The sequence below is a fragment of the Pantherophis guttatus genome, chromosome 13, assembly GCF_059756535.1.
Source record: "Pantherophis guttatus breed Tessera chromosome 13, ASM5975653v1, whole genome shotgun sequence".
NCBI lineage: Eukaryota > Metazoa > Chordata > Lepidosauria > Squamata > Colubridae > Pantherophis > Pantherophis guttatus.
This window is the reverse complement of record NC_142075.1, coordinates 25,472,323-25,497,822: the sequence shown is the minus strand read 5'-3', so window position 1 is coordinate 25,497,822 and position 25,500 is coordinate 25,472,323. Positions and strand designations below refer to the sequence as shown.

The window sequence follows — 25,500 nt, the reverse complement described above, 5'->3', positions numbered from 1 at the left end:
GAGGCACTTTTCAAAAGCAGTTTAGAAAAGTTAGTGAAGGGTAAACCATGTCAGGTGTTTTGAATTAAATACATTGTTTTAGAGAGATACACACATGGCTTGTTACTTTTGTGTTGAATGTCATCCCTCCCCATAATCTCATTTCCCTGGTTTACTTTGACTTTTAAATTGTCAGCTCGTTTAGATTGTGATATATTTTACATCTTATTTTGCCTGTGTGATTTCCTGTGCTTTCCTCTCGTCTATCCCTCACTTGCTTCTTCCTGTGTCGTTCTGATCTTTATTAAAGCTTCCCAACTTTTTGGTCGCCTAGTGATACGCCGCTCTATAACCTGGAACCTTGCGAACCGCTGCCTTTTGATGTTGCAAGATTCCGGGGACTGACGGCCACCGTCTTGCTGGACCTCACCTATCTGACCGGCATCCATGAAGACCTGGGCAAGCAGAGCATTAAGCGGCACGAGAAGAGACACAAACATGACCTGGAAGATAAAGGAGACCCCGATCAGAAGACGGAAGGCGACGCTGCGTCCGAGGCACGATGTGTGCCAAGCACCGAGGAGTCGAAAGGACCCGGAGCCAAGTTGGAAAGCGAAAGCTCCTCCTTCTCTTTGGACGCCATTTCCTTGGGCATGGAGTGCCAGCATCTGAACGCCGAGGGCAAAAAAAAGAACCACGAACACGCCGCCAAGAACTACGAGGCCGCGCAGTCAGAAATCAGGGCCATTCAACTGTCCTACCTTTACCTGGGAGCTATGAAGTCCCTCAGCACGCTGCTCAGTTGCAGCAAGTACGCAGAGCTGCTTCTGATCCCCAAAGTCCTGGCCGAGAACGGCCACAACTCCGATTGCGCCAGCTCCCCCGTTGTCCACGAAGAGGTGGAGATGCGCACGGCCTTGCAGTTCTTGATGCGCCATATGGTGAAACGGGCAGTCATGCGCTCACCCATCAAGAGGGCGCTGGGATTGGCAGACCTGGAGCGGGCACAAGCCATGATCTACAAATTAGTTGTGCATGGGCTGCTGGAAGACCAGGGCGGCTCCAAAGCCAAGCAAGGTACGTCCCAAGCAGGCTGCAGGTGGTGGAAGGTTAGTGCAAGGCCTGCGCCTGTGGCAGCGAAGGAATTGCACACCTCCTCTCTGTGTCTGCCTTGGCCCAACGGTCTGTGGCTGCCTTTTGCCTGAGCTCAGCTGGTTGTAGTTGCACTGAGGACTCCCCACCCCTCCTTTTCTCCTTTGGCTCAGCTACTGAAAAAGAAATGGGGCTTTTTCATCCCAAACCCAGGAGAGCCTCTGGCTGTCACTGTAAATCAGATGATGGCAGCCGGTGGCTCCAAAAGTTTTGGAGGAAAAATATTAGTGGGCCTGAAGTGCAAAAGGAAGGCATAGAGAACAGGAGCAGCAGCAGCCACTGTTACTATGGGCGATGGCTGGATTTGAGGTAAAATTCCTTTGCGCTTCCTTCATCAGTCAGCCCTCAAGGGCCCTGACATAACACACGGCATGGAAAACAGTCCATGGCAGGGCCCTTTTGGTCAGCAGGGATGCTGGTCCTCTGCTCCTCCGAAGAGTTGCTTCCAGGAGGAGCAGGACTGCTGGGTATCATCTCTGAGTGCTGCTGGTTTAAAGCCCCAAGTGGAAGCGGCAGGCATCCTGCGATGGGTCAGGCCCGTCAGCCCCAGCACTCAACCCCTCGCCAGCACCCTGCAAGGAGTCACGCCTGCCTTCCTGGGCTCCCTTTGCTTTGCAGAAATAGACCAGCAGACCGAAGAGAATGACCAGAGTCAGCAGGCCCAGACCCCCGTGACCACCAGCCCGTCTGCCTCCAGCACCACGTCTTTCATGAGCAGCTCTCTGGAAGATACGACGACGGCCACCACCCCTGTGACCGATACAGAAACCGTGCCTGCCTCAGAGTCCCCAGGGGTTTTGCCACTCAGTCTCCTGAGGTACCTCTTGATTTCCACGCCTCGTTGTTTTGTGGAGTTTGGACTGTCTGCTGCTGGCTGGCCAGCCAGCCTTGTGTTACTTACTCCCTCCTTTCCTGTCTCCCCGAAGGCAAATGTTCTCCAGCTACCCCACCACGGCTGTCCTTCCCACCAGAAGGGCACAGACGCCCCCCATCTCCTCCCTGCCGACTTCTCCCTCGGATGACGTGGGCAGGCGTCAGTCACTCACCTCTCCTGATTCTCAGCCCGCCAGACCTGCCAATCGCACAGGTGGGCCTTGTCCACAACTGTCTGGCTCTCCTTAAACCTGTATCAATTTTGGTGTTTGGCAAACCCAGGCATTAATTCTTGTCCCTCCTCCCCCCTTACAGCTTTGTCTGACCCAAGCAGCCGCCTGTCAACCTCCCCCCCTCCTCCTGCTGTGGCCGTGCCCTTGTTAGAAATGGGGTTTTCCCTCCGGCAGATTGCTAAAGCAATGGAAACCACAGGTAACTAGACACACCTGGGCCAGGCATGATTCCTCTGCCCGTCCACCTGAGCTTCTGGAGAGGGCCTGCGGGAGAGTCCACGAGTGGCACGAGGGGTGTGGGTCGCGCTCCCCGAGGGATGCCTTGTCCTCCCCCCTCCTTGCATTTCACAAGGCATGAAAATCTGGATTCTGCCATTCCTTCGGCCCGAATTCATTATGCGTGTGCATCTTGTGTCTCTGTGTCTAGTGTTTGATTTTATCCTGTTTTTCCGTTTGCTGCCCAGAATCTTAACTGGCTGGGGCAATTACAGATGGTGAAACATCAATAGCAATTTATTATAAGAGCAGGGAATTCTGGGCTGGGCAAAACAGATGCTTCTCTTTAGTCCTTTCAACGCTGTAGTAGGCAGCTCTGCTGGGCTGTCCAGATGAAGGTTTCCGGTTCCCACAGGTGCAAGAGGAGAAGCGGATGCCCAGAACATCACTGTCCTGGCAATGTGGATGATTGAGCATCCTGGGAATGAGGAAGACGAAGAGCCTCAGTCAGAAGAAATGGTGGATGCCCGACACGGAGGCTTAGGCCCAGGAGGTGGTGGCAAGTCCAGCGACCAGAGCTACCTGCAGTCTCCAGGAGACTTGCCTTCAGCTGATGCCCCTGAATTGGAGGAAGGCTTTGGTGAAAGGTGAGCTCTCTACTGCGGAATATAAGTATTTGTTTGCCACCTTATCTGTCAGTAGGTGGTATGATTCAAATTATTTCAGGCTCTGTTAAAGGAAATTAAAAACCTTCTGGTCCAGAGGTGCAGCACAACCGAGTGCTGGGTTTCCCCCTCAAGCCATGCCAGCGTTCCTGAGCTGTTTTTGTCCTTCCAGCCATGATAACATGGAACACACAGAAAATGCCGCCTCTGGCAGTGGGCCCGTGGCAAGGGGTCGGTCGGCAGTAACCAGGAGACACAAATTTGATCTAGCTGCTCGAACGCTGCTGGCCCGTGCTGGTAAGTCTTTCAAATACTACATTACACGTTTCCCTCTCCTCCTTTAATTTCTTGAAGATGCTTGCCGTATTTTAGAGCACTTGCTAACTAGCTATTTGTAAAAAAAAATGTGCCCAAAGTCTGCGCATCCAAAGCTGAAGGAAAATTATTAAGATTTCTTGAGAATATTTCAGTTTTGTGGGGCCCCTGTAAAGCCTGTCCCAGAGTTGAGGGTGGAGACCTGCTCTGTCTAAGCAAATAAGGCTGATGTGATGCCAGCTTCCTTCCTGACAGTTATCTTCTTCCCCCTGTCAGCCCAGGGTAGCCTTTCCTGGGGTTTCCCTGTGGTACCCATAGCAGATACGTCAGGCTAAGAAACAGACACCCTGCAGACCGAAAGCTACGCTCATTAGAACAGCTCTAGTAACAGAATTTTGTTACTAGGGTGAATGTGCTGCCTCTTCCTGAGAATGGGGGGAGGTTGGGCCCCCCTTTCTCTGATCATTGCCTTGGTAGCAGCCATTCAAGGGCATCCTCTTCATTCACTACCCGAAGGCCTTTCTCAGGCTCAGGCGTGGGATGAAGGGTTTATGAGCAATCATAGTATCAGGAGAGGAGGGGATGATGGGCTCCCCCTTGACCCTGGGCAGACAGGCCTCCATTCCTGCAGTCCAAGCGCCCTTGTGACACACACACACACACACACACACACACACACACACACACACACAGCTTTTGACTTGCCCAGTAAACCCTGTGGTTTTCTTCTCTGGTTTAAGCGGGATTGTACCGCTCTGTACAGGCCCACCGCAATCAGAGCCGGAGGGAAGGGATCTCCTTGCCGCAAGATCCCGGCACGCTCTACGACTTCAACCTGGACGAGGAGCTGGAGCTGGAGCTGGACGAGGAGGCCATGGAAGCCATGTTTGGGCCGGACCTTGCCGGGGACAATGACATTCTGGGAATGTGGATCCCAGAGGTATTGGACTGGCCGACCTGGGTGTGTGTGACGGCAGCTGGGGCTGCTGCTTTGCTTCCTTCTTGCTCTGTAGAACAGGACTTAACTCTGTGCCTCGCTCAGCCGCCTCAGTTAACGTGGTTGTTGCTAAAATGTGGGATTCTCCTCTCTGTGACTGCGGCTGCTTTCTATTTGCCAACTATTTTCTGCGGGCAGTAACAATTCAGGCGTTCTTTTCTTTAAAAGCCTTTTTAGAAATAGGTGTAACTCCAGGCTTTAGTAATCAGAAATAAATGCCTAATGTTTTTCCTTTGATTTAAATTTAAAAAATAGCTGAAACAGCCGGAACTACCACAGAAATGCTGCTTGCTTTAAAACTGGAGTTAAACTCGGGCAGTTCAGCCTGTTGCTCAATGCTGTCACCTCCTTCAGGTCAAGGATCCAGCCAAAGCTGCAGAATCCTGGCCTCGTCAGAGCTGATTCCCTCCTAGCCCAGAAGGAGAACCAGCGGTTGCTTGTTAATGCTCCAGAGCAGAATTCCTCACAGAGAGGGCAGCCTAGACACAGGTCTCAGTTCTGCCTGATAGGAAGGCAATTAACTTGTGCATAATTAGCGTGGCTTTCTTGGGACCTCTTCCTCTTCCTCAAGGCTTCCAGGAAAGAAAATTCTTGAAACTGAACTTGTAGAAATTGCTCACGTGAGATTGTATAATGTATTAAGCTGCACGTGGAGGAGGGGTCTCCCTCTGCATTTGGGGGACTCTTCCACCGAGTAGCAACACCTAATGAGAGCACCAATATCAATGCTGTTGATTGGCCTTGTTTTCTTGCACACCGTCTTTCTCTTGTCTGCCTCTGGCAGCCCCTCCTTGTCAGCGGGTCTGGCTGGCGACTATAAGGGGTAATCTCTTGGGAGGGAGAGGGGCAATGCCACCTGTGCCTCTGGCACCGAGCTGGAGCAGAAGACATCAGTTTGCTTTAATGTGGGTGTGGAAAAAGTAGGAATACGAGATTGTTCCTTGTACATGAAACAATAACAGTGTAATTATGTTGTGCAGCACGTTTGTGAATCTGAAGACAGGGAAGAAGTGGTAGTGTGTGAGTTGTGCGAAGCCAGCGTGGCCAGCTTCAATCAGCATATGAAGAGGAACCACCCTGGCTGTGGGCGCAGTGCAAACCGCCAGGGCTACCGCAGCAACGGCTCCTATGTGGACGGCTGGTTTGGTGGCGAGTGTGGAAGCGGGAACCCTTACTACTTGCTGTGCGGCAGCTGCCGGGAGAAATACCTGGCCCTGAAGAGCAAGAACAAGTCCTCGGCCTCGGAAAGGTATCGGACAGGAGGCGGGAGGGCTGTGGGGCGGCCTGCTCACACTCCCCGTCGTTCCCCCCCCCGGTTCCCGCCAGCCCCTGCATGGGCTGCTGGGTGGGAGTGGGGCCGAGGGTTTTGCCCCCTTCCCCACGAGGAACGCTAACATTCGTGGCGTGTTCAGGCTGCCCAAGGCTTCTCTTGCCTCTTTGCTTTCCTTTGTGGGCAAAAGCCACTTGGAAGTTGCGCTTGGTTTTGAAGTTCAACAGCCAAACCTGGAAGCTCTTTGGGGCAGCAGAGAGGGGGCCGGATGGGCAAAGGTTGGGTAGGGGGCAGCTTTGGGTAAAGAGAAGACCCGCCTTTGCACCGCAAATCTTTGTCAGCCTCCCTTCCTTTTGTGAGAGAAGAACGTTTCGGACTTCAGTCAATGTAGCCCTTTGGAGAGGAAAGACAGGTTCAAAACTTCAGACCGTCCCCTGACAGGTGCTGTTCAATGCCCTGTGCCCTCTTGTAGGGACACGCAGAGTGGAGGTACAGAATCAGGTGTTTAAAATAGGCTCAGTTTTAGTAGGCTTAGTATGTTTTTCCATGAGAAGCTTAAGTTAGCCTAATCATTAACTGGAACTTTAGAAGTAGTTTTACGTCAGTGAAAAAAAAGGAGCATTTAGATGAGTCCTGCTAGAACCCTTGCGGAGCTTCTGATGTCGAGTCGTGTGGTGCAGCTTCTTCGTCCACCATCTTCCTTTTTTTTTAATTGAAAAGTTTTACAAAAAAATAAAAAAAGAATTTCCCCCCCCAATATTCCCCCCCCTTCCCTCCCCTCCCCCGAGACTTCCCAGAGCAAAATACAGGGTATTTCAATTAACAATCATAAGCTAAATTAACCTATCTATCCTCAGACTACTAAATCCCCCCCTGAAACCTTAACTCGACTTCTGCCACCATCTTCCTTCTGCCCACCCTGCGGAACAAGTTGATTCAGCTACAAAAAAAGGAGGAGGCCTCGGTTTCATTGTTCCTTCCTGTTAACAACTAGGAAACAGCTAATTATTTACGTCCGGCTTAAGGAGATGCGGGGCATGTGAAGGTGACTGTGGTTCCTTCTTTCTTGGGTGCAGGTACAAAGGCCAGGCCCCTGATCTAATAGGCAAGCAGGAGACCGTCTACGAAGGTACTTCTCGCCGTCTTTCTCACGACACGAGCATCGACTTTGGGCCTCCATGGAAAGGTAAGGCCTAACCGCAGTTTGCTTGCTTCACACTAGAAGACTGGGATATGCTGGACGTTGATGAGGATGAAAAGCTGACCGGCGAAGAGGAGTTTGAGCTGCTGGCTGGACCCCTGGGCTTGAATGACCGGCGCATCGTGCCCGAACCTGTCCAGTTCCCGGACAGTGATCCCCTGGGAGCCTCTGTGGCCATGGTCACGGCCATCAACAGCATGGAGGAAACGCTGATGCAAATAGGTAAACGGGGGGGGGGGGAGAGATTGCTGGCCCCTGATAGGCCGTCCTTTTGTGCTCCCAATGCTGAGATCCCATCTCTGGGGGCAGGAAGCAGAGGTGGTTCTTGTGGGAATGGAGACCTCGGAAAGAGTAGCAGAAAAGTCACGGGCTGGCAGGGCAAGCCCTCTGGATTGGATCCATACCCTGTTTCATCTCACACCCAGCTGCTAGGAGTGAAACCCAGGGAAAGTATTCAGGGAATGAATCCACGGTAGCCACTCAGCCTCCATGCCACAGAACAGGGGCAGGGAGATGAGGCGGAGTGGCAAGAGAGGCCCAGCGTTGGCTACGAAGCGCTGAGGACACCTCGTACCACATTGGGCGCTTACCGTTCCTTTGTCTCTAAGCAGTCCTCGGGGCTTACAAGGCAGCAGTCGGGTTTCTTTCTCTGATGGGTGACCTGGCCTTCCTTTTCCTCCTTACAGGTTGCCAAGGCTCTGTGGAGAAAAGCTCTTCGGGCAGGATTACTCTGGGGGAGCAGGCGGCTGCTTTGCTAAATCCCCACGACCGCATCATGGCCTTGAGACGGGTGACGGCAGCAGCCCAGGTCCTCCTGGCCAGGACTATGGTCATGAGAGCCCTCTCCCTGCTGTCGGTCAGGTGAGGAGACTCCACTGGGCTGGGGGAAGCACAGGAGGGCCAAAGGGCCTGGGGGGAACGGCTGGGCGAGAGAGGCTTTGCCTGGCCATGGCTCTGACCTTTTCTTCCCTTCGCAGCGGGTCCAGCTGCAGCCTGGCAGCAGGGCTGGAGTCCCTGGGTTTGACGGACATCCGTACCTTGGTCCGCCTGATGTGCCTGGCTGCGGCGGGGAGAGCTGGCCTCTCCACAGGCTCCTGCTCCGGGCTGAGCCCTTCCGAGAGGCCGAGAGGCATCCAGAGCCAGATGACCAAGCCCATCTCCTGCCTGGCCTACCTGAGCACAGCAGTCGGCTGCCTGGCCTCCAACACCCCCGGGGCTGCAAAACTTCTGGTCCAGCTGTGCACTCAGGTGAGGACTGTGCTTGTTCCAGCTGCGCAGCTGCTGCTTTTCGCTCAGGAGGAACTCGGCTTTCGGGGCTAAAGATCCCAGAGTCTTTTGGCTGGGCCAGACCGGAGGGGAAGTGGGTAGCAAGCGCATTGGGCAAGAGCCCTTCGGCACGGGCAGCACTTAGGAGACAGTCGGTAGTTGAGGCAAGACAAAGTTGTTTCTGAAAGGAAAATGGAGGAAGCAGCTAGAGGCTTCAACAGCCTTTCTCAGCCCAATATATTCAGACAATCTACCTAAACAGAACCTGAAAAACAAATAGTTTCAAACAATTACCTTCCGGAATATAGTTTGTTTTGTTTAGAATTATTTTAATCTGGGTAAATCTATTTGAATCATCGGAGTCCATTACGTCTTTAATCTCTGAAATCTATTATATCTGATGATGGGAATTATGACAGCTATGAGCTACCTGAAAAAAATTCAGCCTCTTTGAAAGCAACTTTATTTCCTTGTGTATTTTTCCTGTTTTATAAATTCCTATTATTCATAATCAGAATGGACCTGTAAACCGTACTTTGCTTTAAAGGCTGCATCTGCTTTAATGGGAAACGTTTTGAAGGTTCCTATGTCTTGTTGAAAAACTCAATGTAGTGAGAATTAGCCTCCGTGTTTGAAAAAATCCATCTTGATTGTTGCTTTAATTCCTTTTTTTAGAACTTGATTTCAGCAGCTACCGGGGTCAATTTAACGACAGTGGATGATCCCGTGCAACGAAAGTTCTTGCCGAGTTTTCTGCGAGGAATAGCCGAAGAGAACAAACTCATCACCTCCCCCAACTTTGTTGTCACCCAGGCCCTGGTGGCCTTGCTGGCCGACAAGGGGGCCAAACTGAGGCCCAGCTACGATAAAGCGGAAATGGAAAAGAAAGGTAGTTGTCTTGAGTGGGGGATGCTGTTGGCCTGGTGCCCCTCTTTTGTCCAAGCAGGGGTGTGGGCCCTTTGAGTGACCAGCCTTGCTCCGATCCTTCTGCCCTAGGGCCCCTGGAGCTGGCCAACGCCTTGGCCGCCTGCTGCCTCTCCTCCCGGCTGTCCTCGCAGCACAGGCAGTGGGCTGCTCAGCAGCTGGTGCGGACCCTCGCCGCTCACGACCGCGACAACCAAGGCAGCCCGCAGACCCTGGCAGATGTGGGAGGGGACCTGCGCAAGTGCTCCTCCATCAAGCTGGAGGCTCATCAGAACAGGGTAACACCCCCCCCCACACACACAGTATCTCCAGAGACCCATCTCAGCTAACACCCAGGCAGCCTTCTGCCTCTGGGGGGAGGGGGGTTTATCCGCCCCCATAATTCCCAGCCCTGGATTTGGTTCTAGTGCACAAACCTGGATATGGAGGAGCCCAACAGGAATTGGGGGAGGACTGAAATATCTCAACAATCTCCTGCTCAGGTTTCCTTCAGCTGATTTTTAAATCGGGTGTCCTGGCCAGATGTTAATCTGAGCTCCAGCAGTGGCTGGATAGGAACATTTGATACTGAAGAAGAAAATCCTTCGATTTTGGACCCCGGCTGAAACGCCTCCCCGTCTTTTCTTGAAACAGGTCATGACTTGCATTTGGTGCAACAGGAAAGGTCTCCTGGCCACCAGTGGCAGCGACGGAACCATCCGAGTGTGGAACGTCACCAAGAAGCAGTACTCGCTGCAACAGACCTGTGTCTTCAGCAAACTGTAGGTGGCTTGGCGGCCGTTTCCGTTAGGTTGATCGAAAGGGAGGGCTTTATGGGCGAGCTAAGGGCCAAAAGGACTCTGCTGGATCAGAGCAATGGCTCTCTCAGAGCCACAGAGCCAGCGGGCAAGTCGGCTTTTACGAACAGAGGCCCTTTCGCTGCAGGCGTGGCTGAAACTGTTCTGGGGATGAGTTTTGGGTTCCTCTCAGTTTGTCACTGAGGCAAAGAGAAGATGCCGCATGAAAGGTTTGGCCTCCGCAGGATTAGAACTGCTTGAGGGATGGTGGGATGTTTGTTATTGCTTGGGCCATAGAGATTAGTGGAGAACTGTTTCTGTATTGTCTTGCAGCGAAGGAGATGCAGAAGAAAATTTGGGGTCTCCCGGTGACCCCGGTTTCTCTCTCGCCTGCTGGAGTCTAAGTGGCAAGTACCTGGCGGGAGCCCTGGAGAAGATGGTGAACATATGGCAGGTCAACGGTACGAACCACATCGGGCTGAACATCAGCCATTTTTAGTAAGACAAACTAAGCAGAATTACGTTGTGACAGGCGTTTTATTTTTTAAAGTGAAGTAACCTACCGGTAGCCTTTGTCCTGGTCAATAATAATCAGGTATTCAGTTCCCCCCAATGCGCTTTCAGTTTATTTTTTAGCCAGAATGAGGGAAACCTGATTGAAACCCTTGTTTGTTGGAGAGCCAATATGGGGGAAGTTCTGCTGGAGGCCCACGGCCTCTTCAAAGCTTCTAGACAACAGTTGATACTTCAGGAGCTGCTGGCAGGGAAATGGGGGGGAAGGGAGATAGAAGATAGAAACTCCAGCCCCTCTTCCCTCCCATCACCTGCCATGCGGCCCTTCCGTTTTCGTGGAGGGATCCATTTTGTCAAGCACTGGCAGTCCAGTCTCGTTCTTTGGCTCCTTTTCTTCTGCTGGTAGTTATCAATGGGCTGACCTGTCTGGGTGCAATGGGTTTCTCTGACAGCACCCTAAATTCAAGCTGCCCAGGGTGCCAGCAAAATCTGGCTGGCAAACGCACCGTAGAAAGGACTCTCGGAGCCATTGCCCTTCGGGGCAAGTGAGGAGAGCAATGGTCCTTGAAGCGCCCATCTGTCTTGTTCCTAGGAGGAAAGGGGCTCCTGGACATCCAGCCTCACTGGGTCTCTGCCCTCGCCTGGCCTGAAGAAAGTTCCTCCGCAGCCTGGACTGGAGATGCGCCGGAGTTCCTGCTGGTGGGGCGGATGGACGGCTCTCTGGGACTGATTGAGGTCCTGGACGTTTCCACCATGCGCAGGATTGAACTGGAACATTGCTACAGGAAGGACGGTAGGCTCCTGCCAGGTCCTGGGGGCTGCAAGTCTTTGGGCTGTGAAGTGGGGAGGGGCATTTTGACCCGAGAGAGGGGAGAGAGAGAGCGAGAGAGCTGATGTCGTTTTCCCAGTGTTTTCGTGTGTTTCCTTTCTGCGCTGTAAAAGATTTGGGTGACTCAGCCATCTTTTTCTGCTGGTCTCCAGTGTCGGTGACCTGTCTTGCCTGGTTCAGTGAGGAGAGCCCTTTTGCTGTCGGCTACGTGGATGGGAAGCTCTTGATAGGCACGAGGGAAGCCCGGGAGAGCGGAGGGATTGTTTTGGTGGACGCACACAAGGTACAGCAGAGCCCGCTTGCTTTGGCCTCCTGAAGGGCCCGAGCTCCAGAAAGGGCAGAAGCAATGAGGAGGGCAGGTTCTTGTAGGCGTGCGTGCGTGTGTGTGTGTGTGTGTGTGTGTGTGTGTATCAGTGTCCCAGCTCAGGAGGGAGGTTTGTGTCTTGTGCTTGAAGGGAACTTAAGGAGACTCTCTGTGCTCTCAAGATGGCCCAATGTGGGTCCTTTGTGCTCCTTTCCTTCTCCAGGACACCCTTGTCAGCATGAAGTGGGACCCCACCGGGAAGATTCTCATGACCTGTGCGAAGGAAGAGTCGGTCAAGCTCTGGGGCTCCTTGGGGAGCTGCTGGAGGCACTTGTGCAGCCTTTCCCACCAGGCCGTGGTGAATGCCCTGGTCTGGTGCAGCCTCCTGGGGAAAGGCCCCAAGCTGCAGCTGCTGCTGGCCACGTGAGTTGGAAGTTTTCATGCCTCTCTTGGCAGCTGCGTGGTACGAACAGAGAATCGGGGGGAGGGGAGGGGGGGGGTTGACGGGCTTCTAAAATTTTCAAATGGCATTTGGCTGTACTCAAAAGAGGAATCATTCTGTACGGGTAGTCCTCAACGTATGGCCGTTCATTTAAAGACAGCTCAAAGGTAGTACAGCCTTGGAAAAACTGACTTATGACCCATCCTCGAAGTTACCACCATCGCACTACCCCTGCCATCACATGATCATAATTTGGGTGCTTGGCAATCAGTTTGCATTGATAATGGTCATGTGATGGCAATTGTCAGATTTTTTTGCTATCTATAAAAAAACAAATCAGCCTCACCTTTCTGTACTCCAAGGTTCCTGGGCCTACAGTTTCTTGTCTTTCCACTCTCTCCCTCCCAATCTCCTGTATTTCCATCGCTGCCATCTGGGGAGGGGGGGAGAAATGCTGAGAGGGTCTTAGAGTTCCCAAGCCCCAAAGGCTCCACTCGCTCGCTCGGCGTGTGCAGCCCTCAGGGGATTCCATGTGAGCCGCAAGCACCTACAAGCACCGCTCGGCCCGGTGCGGAATGGTGGTTCTTCAATGCAGCTTCTCCTCTTCGCTTTTGTTTAGCGGGTGCCAGAATGGCTTGGTTTGTGTTTGGACAGTTCCCCAAGACGAGCTGGTCTTCCTGCAGTCGAGCCTGAGCTGCTCTGAAGAGTGGTGGGACGAAGACATCGGCGGGAAGGTGAGGACCACAAGTCGGTGCTCTCTCTTAGGGGGAGCCGGTGCAGGGCAGAAGGCAGCCTCCGGTCTGGGGAGGCAGAGATAAGCCCAGGCATTCAAGGCAGCTTTTGAAATAAAGGTTCTGCCTCTGCACTCAGGCCTCGCGCAGCTTTCCTCCGTGCTTGGGAGGGATGAGGGAATCTGATCCCTTGCAGAGGTCACCCGTGTGAAGAAAGCTGGCGGAAGCACACTAACTGGACAGATAGCCACATTTTAAAGTATTTGGGCTCTGTAAATAGGCATTTGCATTTCAGTTCTGGGATTCTTCTCGCCCTTCCTTTCCAGGATGCCGACCAAAAAGTAGCAGAAACCAAGTGTGTTTATCAGCTAAAAGGACACATCACACCTGTGCGGACGTTGACTTTCAGTTCTGACGGACTCACCTTGGTCTCTGGGGGACTCGGGGGACTTATCAACATCTGGTCTCTGCGGGTAAGCAGGGTTCCCAAAAGTCAAAGCCAGTTTTCAGTTCCCCTTCAGAATAACACAAAATAACACAACTTTGAAGGCTCAAGTTTAGCAAATAATTTTAGATAATTCATGGACTGATTGGTGCGTAGAAACCTGGTTCTGGAGTTTGGCAGACCCCAAATCAAATACATCGTTACTGTTGTGATACCTTTTCTGCCATACAAACACAGATGACCTGTGCTTATGTAATTGCTTTCCTGCTTCTTCCTGCTTAGGACGGGTCTGTCCTGCAGAGCGTGGTGATCGGTTCCGGAGCTATTCAGACGGTGGTTTGGATCCCTGAGGTTGGAGTTGCTGCTTGTTCTAGTAGATCAAAGGTATTGTCTCTGAGCAAAGTCCTCACTGCCCTCCCTCTCAGTGGGGCCCCAGCCTAGCCGGCGGGACCTCTCTCTGGCTCTGGGTTCACCTGCCTTTGTGCCACACGATGGACGGTTGATTATGGTGGCGGTGCTATTTCGAAAGGCGTGACAGTCTCCTCTCCGGATAGGATGTCCTGGTGGTGAATTGCACTTCGGAATGGGTCTCTTCCAACCACGTCTTAGCGACATGTAGGAGCGCTTTGAAACAACAGGGCATTTTTGGCTTAAACATGGCCCCATGTATGAGGGCTTTCTTGGAACGGCTGCCCATCATGCTGCAGGAACAGTACACCTACGAAAAGGTAGGGAGACCTGGAACGGGGGGGAGCTTGTGCGTGAACTGTGCGGAGACCATCTGAGAAAGATTGAACTTGGTCTCAGCCTAATTTCTGGGGTTCTGCTGATGCCTCCAGAGTTCCCCGAGTAGGTCAGAGGGTTGTGCTAGATTATGTTGCTTAGATATTCATTTTTGGCAGCATTTTCCACAGCTCTTTGCTGTCACAATTTCCTTATGAAAAAACATTTGGGACTAAATTCGTTACTCTGTCCCAGAGTAATCCTAGCTGTTTTGCTGCTGATGAAGCTATTTCTCTTGGACATCATGACCTCTTATAGTTAATAAAGTGAAGGGTCAAAAGGGATAACATTGGGGTAACCCGTCCTCTTCCTCTCACCCTTAGCCCTACGTGGTTTGCGGAGACCAGCTTGTTCACAGCCCCTACATGCAGTGCTTGGCTTCCCTGGCCGTGGGGCTGCATCTAGATCGGCTCTTGTGCAGCCCACCCGTCCCTCCGCATCACCAGGCCTGCCTCCCAGACCCCTCGGCCTGGAACCCCACCGAGTGGGCCTGGCTGGAGTGCTTCTCCATGACAGTCAAGGCTGCAGAAGCGCTGGCCAAGGGAGACACTTTCCCAGAGTCCTTCACTGTCCCAGACCTGGAACCGGTGCCGGAAGAAGAACTGGCCCTCCTTATGGTAACCGTGCATTGCGCCTGGCAACGCAGCCTGGCCTGTTTGGATGCTTTTGAAAGGGCTCTTGTGTGCGCCTTGCTCAGTGGAGCCGCCTGGAGATGTTGGTCCTGCAGTTTGTTTTCGATTAGGGTTGCGGGGAGGTAGCAAAGGAGACAGAACGTTTGAGTGCTGCCTCCTGCAGCTCTAGGAAAAGGGGATTTTGCAGGTGCAGTTTCTTGCCTTGTGTGAAACTACAGGTTGGGGTGTCATAATTGCATAAGTTGCTCCAGACAAAATCAGGGCATCCTTTCAAGTAAGCAGGCGTAGAATGGATCGAGATACATGAGAGACGTGGAAATGGCACCGCTCCCTGCTTGACTGTAAGGCAAGAATTGTATTTTGCAGGACAACGGAAAATGGATCAATGGCATGGATGAGCAGATCATGTCCTGGGCAACATCACGCCCGGAGGTTAGTGCTATAGGTGGTGGGTTGGAAAGAGCCCAAAAGAGCCCCCCACCCCGCTTCTAAAAACCTCTGTTGTCCCTTAGGACTGGCACCTTGGGGGGAAATGTGACGTGTGCCTCTGGGGAGCAGGAAGGCATGGGCAGCTGGCAGAGGCTGGAAGGAACGTCCTGTTGCCCGTCTTGGCCCCCTCCTTCTCACAAGCACAACAGGTAACTGTCAGAAGTCTTCAGACACACACACACACACAAGGATAGTCTCCCCCTGAGGTTTTCCTGGAGAGAGCAGAGCAGGCCCAAACGAGACAGACAGAGTCCCACAGATCTGAGGCTCTTGAGGGGAGGGAGCTCTCTCTCAGCTCGCCTGGCTTTGCGTTGATTCAGATGCAGATTTTTGCTGCCTTAAGAAACAATTTTTTTTCCTTTTAATTACCCAGGTCATTTGTGGCCAAAACTGCACATTTGTGATCCAAGCGAATGGAACAGTTTTGGCTTGCGGAGAAGGGAGCTACGGTCGGCTGGGACAAGGAAATTCCGATGATCTTCACGTGCTCACCGTCATTTCAGCTTTGCAGGGTACATTGTGTATTTTGGCACAGAAGATTTGGCCAGCGTCGCATATTCGACCAAGTGACCTCGTCATATTTATTCATGAAGGGCTCCATCCCCAAAACTGGGCTCAGGATTATTTCCAGAGCCCAGAGTGGGGCAGCCCCAAGATAGAGTCCAACATGCCACAATCAGGAACAATCGGGAAATAAGGTCTCAGAGTCCCTCCTAGGCTCCCCGGCAGAGCCTGTGGCAGACCATCTACGGGAGAGCAGGGCCTGGCTAAGGTTTGCATTTGCCACAGCCCTGGCCAGAGGGCCGAGGGTGGCCTGGTCCAGCTGGAGAGGAACCCAGAAGGGGCACCACACGGGATTTCCAGGGGAAGAATCCGGGAGTGTGTTTGGGCCTTGGGAGGGAGGGGAGGAGCAGTGGACGGAAGGAACTATTAATGTTGTCTTGGTTCTTCCACTTGCGTGAAGGTTTTGTTGTCACCCAGCTGGTGACATCTTGCGGTTCTGATGGACATTCCATGGCTTTGACGGAGAGTGGGGAGGTTTTCAGCTGGGGAGACGGAGATTATGGCAAATTGGGACACGGAAACAGCGACCGGCAACGCCGGCCAAGGCAAATAGAAGCTTTGCAAGGAGAAGAAGTGGTCCAGGTACAGCAAAGGGGTCCAAGACTGGATCCCTCATCGACTTGATGGTTTTTGCAAGAATTGGGGGATCAGGCTCTGAATTCGGGCCAGGGGGTTAAAAGTCCAAAATTGTAGCTGGCTTGAAAGAACTCCGAAAGTCTCCAGGAAGCCCCTCATAATCAGTGGATGCTGTTTCTTCCAGATGTCCTGTGGCTTTAAGCATTCGGCTGTAGTGACTGCAGATGGCAAACTCTTTACATTTGGGAACGGCGACTATGGACGGCTGGGATTAGGCAACACCTCCAACAAGAAGCTTCCCGAGAGGGTGACGGCGCTCGAGGGGTACCAGATTGGAGAGGTTTGACTTTCAGACTAAAATCTCTTCTTTAGACGCGTAATAGGAAAAGCCGGAGTTGCCTTCCTTTCATGTCTGCCTCAAGAGTTTCAGCCCCCCAGCTGGCGAGCGAGTCCTCCTGTGGACTTGTGGCTCTGGGATTTGAGACTCTTTAAGCAGAAGCTTATCTCTCTCTTAACGTTAGGTGGCCTGTGGACTCAATCACACCATCGTCGTATCTACCGACGGTTCCATGGTTTGGGCTTTTGGGGACGGAGACTACGGGAAGCTGGGCCTGGGAAATTCAACTGCAAAGTCCTCACCACAGGTGAGTCCCGCAGCAGCAGCAATAGCACCTCCCGCCCTCTCAGCCACCTCGCAGGTTTGCTCAGAAATGGGCTTCCCCCGAGAGTCTGTTCCCAGGATGAAATCCCAGCTCTCCCAAGTCTCCCTCCCTGCTAGCTTTCATGAGAGCTGAAAGGAGGGTTAATCCAGGGGTGTGGGGGGGTGTGGGGGGTGTGTGGGGCTGTTATATTGCAGCATCCCTGAATTGTTCCTCAGGGAAATAACACAGAGTCTCTGCTAATGTTTTCTATTATCCATGTACAAATCGCTCTGCGTCCCCAGCATAGTGTGGCCTCCTGAATAAAAATAAAAATGAAAAACAAATGAATGCTATTTGAAGGGCATTGAATGCAATATCTCTGATGCTACCCGTTCTTGTTTTTTTTTTTTTTTTTTCATTTTTCTCTCTCTCACACACACACAGAAAGTAGACATTCTTTGTGGAATAGGAATAAAAAAAGTTGCCTGTGGCACCCAGTTTTCAGTGGCTTTGACGAAGGATGGGCACATCTACACTTTTGGGCAAGGTGAGTCCAGCCGAAGTGCCCCCAGCGCTCCGCCTTCGGGTACCGGAGGAGATCTTGCGAGAAGCAGGTTAGAGCTGGCCCTCGGTGCCCACCAGGGCTTCCTGCAATACCATCAAGACTCTCCTTCATTCCAGACCGGCTGATCGGCCTGCCGGAAGGACGAGCCCGAAACCACAATCGGCCCCAACAAGTCCCGGCCCTCTCGGGGGTTTTCGTGGAGGATGTTGCTGTGGGAGCAGAGCACACGCTGGCTCTCACTTCGGCCGGGGATGTCTACGCCTGGGGCAGCAATTCAGAAGGCCAGGTGTGCACAGGATACGGGACACGCGAAGGGGGACGTGGACAGGTGCCCAGTTGAGGCCGCCCTGGCTGAGCGCTTCCTTTTCTGAATCTAGCTCGGGTTGGGCCACACCAACCACATCCGGGAGCCCACTCTGATCACCTGTCTGCAAGGGAAAAACATCCGGCAGATCTCAGCTGGGCGATGTCACAGCGCTGCCTGGACTGCCCCGCCCACCCCCCCTCGAGCACCAGGTACAAGGGGAGGAGGCTGCGCTCTTTAGCCAGTCAATCCACCGGGAGGCGGCCGTCTCTGCCAGGACACACTTTGGGCCAGCTTCACTACTGTTGCCCCTCGAGAGGGAAGGGGGCCCCCAAGAGCAACCAATGACTCATACATAAATTCACATCGGCTTTTCAGCAGCTTTCCCCTCCCCCCCCCCGTTTTCTGGTGGGGAGGGGGGCTGTGGCCAGAGGATCATGCCTCTCTCCTTCTGCGATGGGCCTTAGGGTGGCCGTTGCGAGAGGAGCAGGGGCCGCCCATGGGTGGGGTTGGGGGCTGACGGCCTTTTTCTCTCTGCAGGGGTGTCGGTGCCATTGCAGCTGGGCTTGCCGGACGCCATTCCGCCTCAGTACGGGGCCCTGAAGGAAGTGAGCATCCATACCGTCCGGGCCAGGCTCCGGCTGCTCTACCACTTCTCCGACCTTATGTACTCCTCGTGGAGGTTGCTGAACCTCAGTCCCAACAACCAGGTGAGGTCCCGGCCTCTGCCTCTCTCCCCCTACCCCCCATGAGCACACCCTTCCAAGGAAACCCACTCAGAGATTTGACAGCCTCACTGATGGCCTCTCCGCAAGGCCAGATGGTGGAGCCAGCATCATGTGCCAGCCTTGGCAGCTCCCCTGGGCAAGGAGTCACCTTCTGAGCTGTGCGGCTGCCTTCCCAGGGGGACCTCGAGCGTCGGCATTGCCCTCCAGATGTGCTGGCCCAGCCAATGTGGCTGAGAACGGGAGGGTGGGCACCGGACCTCAGCCATCTGGAAGGGCAGACCCAGATGGGGAAAGGGGGCTTTGGGAGGGCCTGGGAGGGGAGTGAGGAAGGTCAGTCTGGCCAGGCCAGGGGCTGCTTGGCCCTTGAAGGAAGAAAAAGGGTTGCTTTCCAAAGTGGCAGAGTGCCCCACTCCTTTTCTGCCCCTGCAAGGGGGGGGAGGCTGACCTTTGAGCCCAGCCCAGCGGTGGTGGCTCCCTTTCAGAGCCCCCTCCCCTTTTGCCCTCCATCTCGGGTGAAGCTATTGGCCTCCCTCTTGTTACAGAGCAGCACATCCCACTACAACGCCGGCACTTGGGGGATCGTCCAAGGGCAGCTGAGGCCGCTGCTGGCACCCCGAGTCTACACGCTGCCCATGGTGCGCTCCATTGGGAAGACGATGGTCCAGGGGAAGAACTACGGCCCCCAGATCACGGTCAAGAGGATCTCCACCAGGTCAGCATTTAGGCCCAGGGAAGGGTGGGTGTGGCAGTGCAGGCTCTGGGCGGCCAACCTCTCCTCCTTCTCTTCCCAAGGGGCCGGAAGTGCAAGCCCATCCTGGTTCAGATCGCCAGGCAGGTGGTCAAGCTGAACGCCTCCGATCTTCGGCTGCCCTCTCGGGCCTGGAAAGTGAAGCTGGTGGGCGAAGGCGCTGACGATGCCGGGGGCGTCTTCGACGACACCATCACAGAAATGTGCCAGGTGCGGCAGGATGCCAGCTGGCATCACTTCCCTTTCAGGCGGCTCCTCTTACGCCTGGCCCCAGAAAAGGGAATGAGGACCTGGCTAGATATCAGGCACTTTCCTCCTCCTCCCCCCTCCAATGGAGGGGACAGGCCACATCTTTGCTCTCCCCAATTAAAATTCTGGAGTAGGATATAGCACGTAAATAGTAAATAGCTCTTTCGTTCTGGGCCTAGAGCAGAGTCTATCAAGCGATGCCAGTGGCCGGTCCTTGAGCCAACTCTGAAGCTGCTCCCAGGGCAGCTGGTGTGCTTCCCCCACACTCATGGGACGTTCACCCAGAGCAGTCCAGCATCTGGGCAGCCAGCAGTCAGTAATGCCAACTTGGGAAAAAGGATATAAAACATTTGCTAAGGTTTTAGTAGCTTTCTACAGTCATATGCCAGGTTCTTAAAGGCCGGTTGATTGTTGGGAGACTGGAAAGAGCAAGACTCCCACGCCTGCTCAGGCTCTCAGAGAGGAGCAGCCGCAGCTGTCCTCTTGCTGTTGCTGGACTTGCTTTTCGGAGCCATTTAATAATTCAGAAAACCTTTTCTCCCTTTAATTCATAAGGAACTTGAAACTGGAATTGTAGACCTGCTGATTCCTTCCCCAAATGCAACAGCCGAAGTTGGCTACAACAGGGATCGGTAAGTTAGCCGGCCCCCTTCTGAAAGACAGGGAGGGCTTCTGACCAGTCCCAGGCAAGAGGGAGATTTAGTGAGCTTGTTTTGGAGTTTGTGTTTCTTTGGAAGTTGGGCCAGGAGTGGACAGGCTGGTCCTGAGCCATTTGCCAGAAGCCCCTAGTGACCCAAGCACTGCCCCTCCTTTCCATCTGGGACCAGACTCAGGCAGCCAGTCCCTCTCCTGACTCTTCCTGGCCACAGAACGTGGTGATCCTCCCACTTTCCCTGGGGGGTTGGGGACCTTGTCTCGGGTAGTGATCTGGGCCAATGGCGGCCTTGCGTCTTGCCAGGCTTCTCTTGAACCCCTCGGCCTGCCTGGACGAGCACCTGACGCAGTTCAAGTTCCTGGGCATCCTGATGGGCGTGGCCATCCGCACCAAGAAGCCCCTGGACCTCCACCTGGCCCCCCTGGTCTGGAAGCAGCTCTGCTGCATCCCGCTCGCCCTGGAGGACCTGGAGGAGGTGGACCTGCTCTACGTCCAGACCCTGAACAGCATTCTTCACATTGAAGACAGCGGCATCACCGAGGAGAACTTCCACGAGGTGGGGGAAGTCCCACTGCCGGGCCCAGCTATGGCCATCGCTTTCGTGGCAGAGCAAAAAGGGTCTGCAGCTCTTGCCAGTTGAACTCCTGCGGGGGGGGGGTGTCTCCAGAAGGGGCTTTTCCGAGGGATGGGGGGGTGGGCCAGGAGGTTGAAGGGCTCAGTCAGTGTGAAAGGCAGCACCAAGCAATGCAGTGACGAAGAAGCAAAACAACCGCTTTGCAAAGTGCAACCAAAGGAAACCGCTTCATTTCTTTCCTGTTAGATGATTCCTCTAGATTCCTTTATTGGCCAGAGTGCAGATGGGAAAATGGTGCCCATCATCCCTGGTGGGAACAGCATCCCCCTCACCTTCTCCAACCGGAAGGAGTACGTGGAAAGAGCCATCGAGTACCGGCTGCACGAAATGGATCGCCAGGTAAAGCTCAGAGGTGTCTCTGCTTTGCTTTGGGGCAGTCCTTGGTGCCGCCTGAAGGGTCAGTTTTGCCCTCGTGCAGCACAATCTGCATCATCCTTTTAGCATAATGGAAGGAACACAGTTTATAGGCTCCACCCCTGAGATGGAAATATTTATCCCAATTCCCAGTTTGTCCCCAAAGACGGTTTGTTCCTCCTGCCTGTTTGTGTCTAAGAATCTCTTCCGCTCGCCTTGCAGGTGGCTGCCGTGCGGGAAGGAATGTCCTGGATCGTGCCTGTGCCTCTGCTGTCCCTGCTGACGGCCAAGCAGCTGGAGCAGATGGTCTGCGGCATGCCCGAGATCTCGGTGGATGTGCTGAAGAAGGTGGTGCGCTACCGCGAGGTGGATGAACAGCACCAGCTGGTCCAGTGGTTCTGGCACACGCTGGAAGAGTTCTCCAATGAGGAGCGGGTCCTTTTCATGAGGTTTGTGTCCGGAAGATCTCGCCTGCCAGCAAACACGGCGGATATTTCTCAGCGGTTCCAAATCATGAAGGTCGATAGGGTAAGATGGCGCTTCTCCCCTCCCGATTTTTCTGCTGCCTGATCAGAGGGACGATGCCAGGGGACCCCTTGCCCTTGAAACCGCCTTTAGTCCACTTCCTGGGCGGCTGAGCGGACCCCAAGACTCTCTGGCTTTTAAGCCGGGCTCTGCAACTAAGGCCTCACCTGAGGAGAGGAAAGGAGGGAGAGCCCCGCAAGCTGAGCAGGCAGGATTTGGGATGAAGCTCAGCAAAGGGGACAAAAAGCAGGGGTGGAATCTCAGAGAGAAACCCTAAGCCAGTTTATTAAGCTGGGAACCCTGAGCTTCGCCAAAGGCCCACCAACATTCCTCTACCCGCTTGGTGAGGTTCAGCAGGTTTGGGGAGGCGTTGACAAGCGGGGTCCCCCCTGCTTGGCCTAACCTGCCCCCCTCCCTCCCGCTCTTCTCCCTGCCAGCCTTACGACAGCTTGCCTACCTCACAGACCTGCTTCTTTCAACTGCGTCTCCCACCGTACTCCAGTCAGCTTGTCATGGCGGAGCGGCTGCGCTATGCAATCAACAATTGCAGGTCGATCGATATGGACAATTATATGCTGTCCCGAAACGTGGACAATGCCGAGGGCTCCGACACGGACTATTAACTGTGGACAAAAATCCTCTCTCTCTCTCTCTCTCTCTCTCTCTCTCTCTCTCTCTCTCTCTCTCTCAGAATGCCCACACCGGATTTCAGTGCTGACATGGTTTTACAGTAAAGGTAGATGTTTTAGGAATATAAACAGTGGCCACCTTTTTAGTTACTCTAAATGTAACAAAATTTAGATGTGTTTATTTTTTGTGACTGTAAGCAGAAAAATACAAAAAAGTGAGATCAGTAAAGTTTTCCCCCTTTCCCCCTCTTTTTGTTCACTTTTGATAAGTTTGCATGGAGCCTTTCTGGTGCACTTTTGTTGGGAATGGAGCCTTGTTTCCCTTTCCCAGTGAATCTGAAGAGCTGTACATTGTGTATAATTGTTCATTAGAAAGGACAGTTTTACATGAATATTCATATATTTATTTTTGTTTTAATTTGAAATGCCTGTGCAGGGTTCCCTATTCAAATAAAGCAGATTCAAGAAACAAATAGTTCTCCTTTTTGTGTGCCCTAACACTTTTATTTTTGTTTGTTTTTAATTTCTACATTTCTGATTTTTCTCTCTTTTGGTTTTGCTCACAATTGCCAAAATTAAATTGACATTCCCAAGCAGTTAGGGAGGGAGGGAGGGAGGGAGGGAGGGAAGGAAGGTTTTATGTACAATAAATAATTTAGAGAACTATACACACATGGAAAAACTAAGTCGGTATGAGTTGAGATATACAATTCTTGGATTTAAGTTGTGCTAAAAATCTAGCATGTTTAACTAAAGAAGTACCTGAGAAAGGTTTGTACAAATATTGTCCTTTAATTTAGAAGCTCCATGTCACAAAATAATCCCTGCTAGTTTGAGAAATAGAACAGACCACAGGGGTTCATCAAATGGTTCACTAAAAGGATAGCCTAAATTTGCCTAAATTTTTGTTAGCAAACAGCCACTTTGCCACTTCCATGGCAGGTTTGAGTAGAATTTTACATCTCTCTTGCAACACGCACAGCATCTCAATCAACAAAGAGAAAGAGCAGAGCAAACCCCCACCCCGAACGTGGCTGCTTGCTTGGCTAATGCCACAGCATTCTCTTTAAGCCTCTTTCCAAGGCCCAGCTGCCTGGCCGCTTGTCCGGAATCATGTTTGCGCTTCTTTCTGCACTGAGAGTCAGGGACGGGCGCATCTTCTGGACTCGCTGCACCCCAGCAGCTGTTATGTTTCTGCAAAAGTCCACATGCAGAGTTTTTAGGGAGTCGGCATGGAGAACAACCGCTTCCAGGGTCTGGTCAGTGATCAGGACGCAGTTTTCCAACTGGAGAGTCCAGAGGCCGGGGCAGCTTTTGAGAAGCAGCATAATGGAATGGTCTGTGACATGGCCGCATCCAGAAAGCTTCAGAGACAGCAAGCTGGGGCACCTGAAAGTGGGAGCACGGAGGTTTAGAGGGGGGGGGGAGGAATTGGCCACTTGAATCGAAAGCCAGCTCTGCAGCCCCTTCCTTCACCCGGACTTCAGATAAATTCACAGGCACAGACATGATGGCTTGTAAGAATTGTTTTGAATATTGCACTGACTTGAGAGGGATGGTAAAGCCTGAACACAGGATAAGAATTCATTCTATGTTCAGCACCTCGGAAGCTGTTCATGCTTAGCAAGAACTTTAATGGCTGCATTGTCTCGGGAGCAAATTTTAAATTAAGCCGAAAGAGAGAGATTGGCAGATCTGCTTCCTGTTTCACTCCTCCTGGAGTAATTTCTCCTACCTCAGGCTATCGAGGATTTTTAGTTACATCTAAACGATAAAACAAGCTAAGCGGTTGTGTCGATGTTGACTCACTAAGGTAGTTTTCAGTGAACAGGATTACACTTTACAATTTCATTTTTTGATTCATGGTGTCTTTCTATTGTCCCCGATACTTGTATTGTGCTTAGTTTAATGGCAGCTTTTAAAAATAAAATTAATGAAATGTTGAAAAATTACAACTACTATGATGCTTGTAAACTCCTTTTGACAAAAAATAGTTTTCATTCCCGCCCAGGATGAATACAAGTGTCAAAAAGAAGATTGAGAGCTTCAGCATTAATCGTGTGTGTGTGTGTGTGTGTGTGTGTGTGTGTGTGTGTGTGTGCTGTCCTTTTGTTCAGACCAGTGAAAGAGTTAAATGTTGCTTCCCAAAAGTGAGGGAGCAGGAGGAGAAGGGGATAGAAGTCACATGTCTCCAGTCAGGGGACTAAATCTCTGCTGAAAATACGCTTGGAATGCCTGAGCACGGAGCAGCAGTTGGTGGCACAAATTAGGACACACAGAACAAGCTTGTTTGAAAACTGAAATGCTTGATTTTACGCTTTTAACAATCCCTGGGGAGGGGAGCATTGGGGACCTTCCTGGGGCACAGAAGTAGTTAAGGTGTGCATGTAAACAAAACTGCTTTCTCCTCATTTCTTTGGGGCGGGGGGGCACCCAAAGCCATTCCCTCAAGCAGGGCATAACGTAGGCTACACCCGCCTAGCAAGCAATATTTTTTCTTACCTGTTAGAAACCTGAAGTAAAAACTCATTCACAAGGTGTTTGTGTAGGCTGCAGATGTTCCTCTGAAGCTCGTTCTTCATCCAATCCTCCACATTGCACACCTTGACTTGGCTGGAATGCCAACAGATGGAGAGGTGGCGCAAGGCCGGTCCCAGGACAAAGTTGTCCTTGGTCAGTTCGGCCGGCGAGTGGAAGTGGAGCAGAGGCCACAGCGAGGGGTCCTGGAAGACCCACAGCAGCCTGCGACATGTCTGGGCCAAACTCTTCCTGCTGTTTTTGTCCAGGAAGGAGAAGAGGTGCAGGAGGCATTCCCAGTTCAGCTCCGTCAAACGCATTGCCCTCGGGTGCCTGCGGAGCAAAGGCAGCAGGCACTGCACAAAGGGCGCTGGGCTTAATCAGCTTCCAAAGGCTCCAGATCCCTTGCACAAATATGGTGTGGAATGGAAGTTATTTTTGGCTGCCAGCTGGGAGAGAAGTTTCAAAAAAGGACAAGGCCCCAGCCTCCCTTTCGTCTCCCTGTGGAGGGACTCCAGCGGCAGCCGCATGGCCTCGTTTCAGCCAGTCTGGGCTTAAAAGGGCCACTTGATAATTTAGACCCAGATTGGGAACTTCTGTGGAGAACCTGTCAGCTTCAGCTCAGGTCAATGGGCCTCGCCCAGGACCCAATTCAAGGGCAGAGAACCTGATCTACAGGAACAGGAAAAGGGCCCAAATTCGGCGTACTTGTGCTGGGGACAAGAAACAGGAGCTGGATGCTGCAACCCAAGAGGACGCTGGGCTTCAGCGTGCCC

At 52.6% G+C, this 25,500-nt stretch overlaps 2 protein-coding genes across 20 annotated transcripts in view; one reads left to right on the top strand and one right to left on the bottom strand.

The window, feature by feature from the left end:
• Positions 1-22,680, top strand: part of HERC1 (HECT and RLD domain containing E3 ubiquitin protein ligase family member 1) — a 56,012-nt gene extending 33,332 nt beyond the window's left edge. For 11 of the 19 annotated variants that reach the window (XM_087877985.1, XM_034409273.2, XM_087877984.1 and 8 more), the window contains 41 exons: positions 290-1,056; positions 1,750-1,948; positions 2,058-2,218; positions 2,320-2,436; positions 2,869-3,100; positions 3,291-3,415; positions 4,174-4,394; positions 5,411-5,679; positions 6,777-6,829; positions 6,923-7,123; positions 7,588-7,762; positions 7,879-8,149; positions 8,843-9,056; positions 9,164-9,369; positions 9,725-9,852; positions 10,201-10,328; positions 10,973-11,173; positions 11,362-11,492; positions 11,737-11,936; positions 12,575-12,689; positions 13,013-13,159; positions 13,414-13,515; positions 13,686-13,859; positions 14,238-14,531; positions 14,913-14,978; positions 15,059-15,184; positions 15,409-15,547; positions 16,000-16,181; positions 16,360-16,515; positions 16,697-16,819; positions 17,261-17,363; positions 17,498-17,667; positions 17,759-17,897; positions 18,226-18,395; positions 18,956-19,125; positions 19,206-19,371; positions 19,966-20,042; positions 20,369-20,621; positions 20,886-21,038; positions 21,276-21,581; positions 22,016-22,680. In XM_087877985.1, coding sequence (XP_087734111.1) covers positions 290-1,056; positions 1,750-1,948; positions 2,058-2,218; positions 2,320-2,436; positions 2,869-3,100; positions 3,291-3,415; positions 4,174-4,394; positions 5,411-5,679; positions 6,777-6,829; positions 6,923-7,123; positions 7,588-7,762; positions 7,879-8,149; positions 8,843-9,056; positions 9,164-9,369; positions 9,725-9,852; positions 10,201-10,328; positions 10,973-11,173; positions 11,362-11,492; positions 11,737-11,936; positions 12,575-12,689; positions 13,013-13,159; positions 13,414-13,515; positions 13,686-13,859; positions 14,238-14,531; positions 14,913-14,978; positions 15,059-15,184; positions 15,409-15,547; positions 16,000-16,181; positions 16,360-16,515; positions 16,697-16,819; positions 17,261-17,363; positions 17,498-17,667; positions 17,759-17,897; positions 18,226-18,395; positions 18,956-19,125; positions 19,206-19,371; positions 19,966-20,042; positions 20,369-20,621; positions 20,886-21,038; positions 21,276-21,581; positions 22,016-22,201 — 7,516 coding nt within the window. In that variant the 3' untranslated portion in view covers positions 22,202-22,680. The remainder of the gene's footprint in view (positions 1-289; positions 1,057-1,749; positions 1,949-2,057; positions 2,219-2,319; positions 2,437-2,868; positions 3,101-3,290; positions 3,416-4,173; positions 4,395-5,410; positions 5,680-6,776; positions 6,830-6,922; positions 7,124-7,587; positions 7,763-7,878; positions 8,150-8,842; positions 9,057-9,163; positions 9,370-9,724; positions 9,853-10,200; positions 10,329-10,972; positions 11,174-11,361; positions 11,493-11,736; positions 11,937-12,574; positions 12,690-13,012; positions 13,160-13,413; positions 13,516-13,685; positions 13,860-14,237; positions 14,532-14,912; positions 14,979-15,058; positions 15,185-15,408; positions 15,548-15,999; positions 16,182-16,359; positions 16,516-16,696; positions 16,820-17,260; positions 17,364-17,497; positions 17,668-17,758; positions 17,898-18,225; positions 18,396-18,955; positions 19,126-19,205; positions 19,372-19,965; positions 20,043-20,368; positions 20,622-20,885; positions 21,039-21,275; positions 21,582-22,015) is intronic. The other 8 variants (XM_087877989.1, XM_087877988.1, XM_087877980.1 and 5 more) reach the window with 4 other exon arrangements.
• Positions 22,681-22,979: 299 nt separating this feature from the next.
• Positions 22,980-25,165, bottom strand: FBXL22 (F-box and leucine rich repeat protein 22). The gene is made up of 2 exons (XM_034409362.3): positions 24,710-25,165; positions 22,980-23,596 (listed from the first exon to the last, which is right to left on the bottom strand). The coding sequence occupies exons 1-2, from the start codon at positions 25,042-25,044 to the stop codon at positions 23,254-23,256; spliced, it is 678 nt and encodes a 225-aa protein (XP_034265253.2). The 5' UTR covers positions 25,045-25,165; the 3' UTR covers positions 22,980-23,253.
• Between the last annotated feature and the right edge of the window lie 335 nt (positions 25,166-25,500).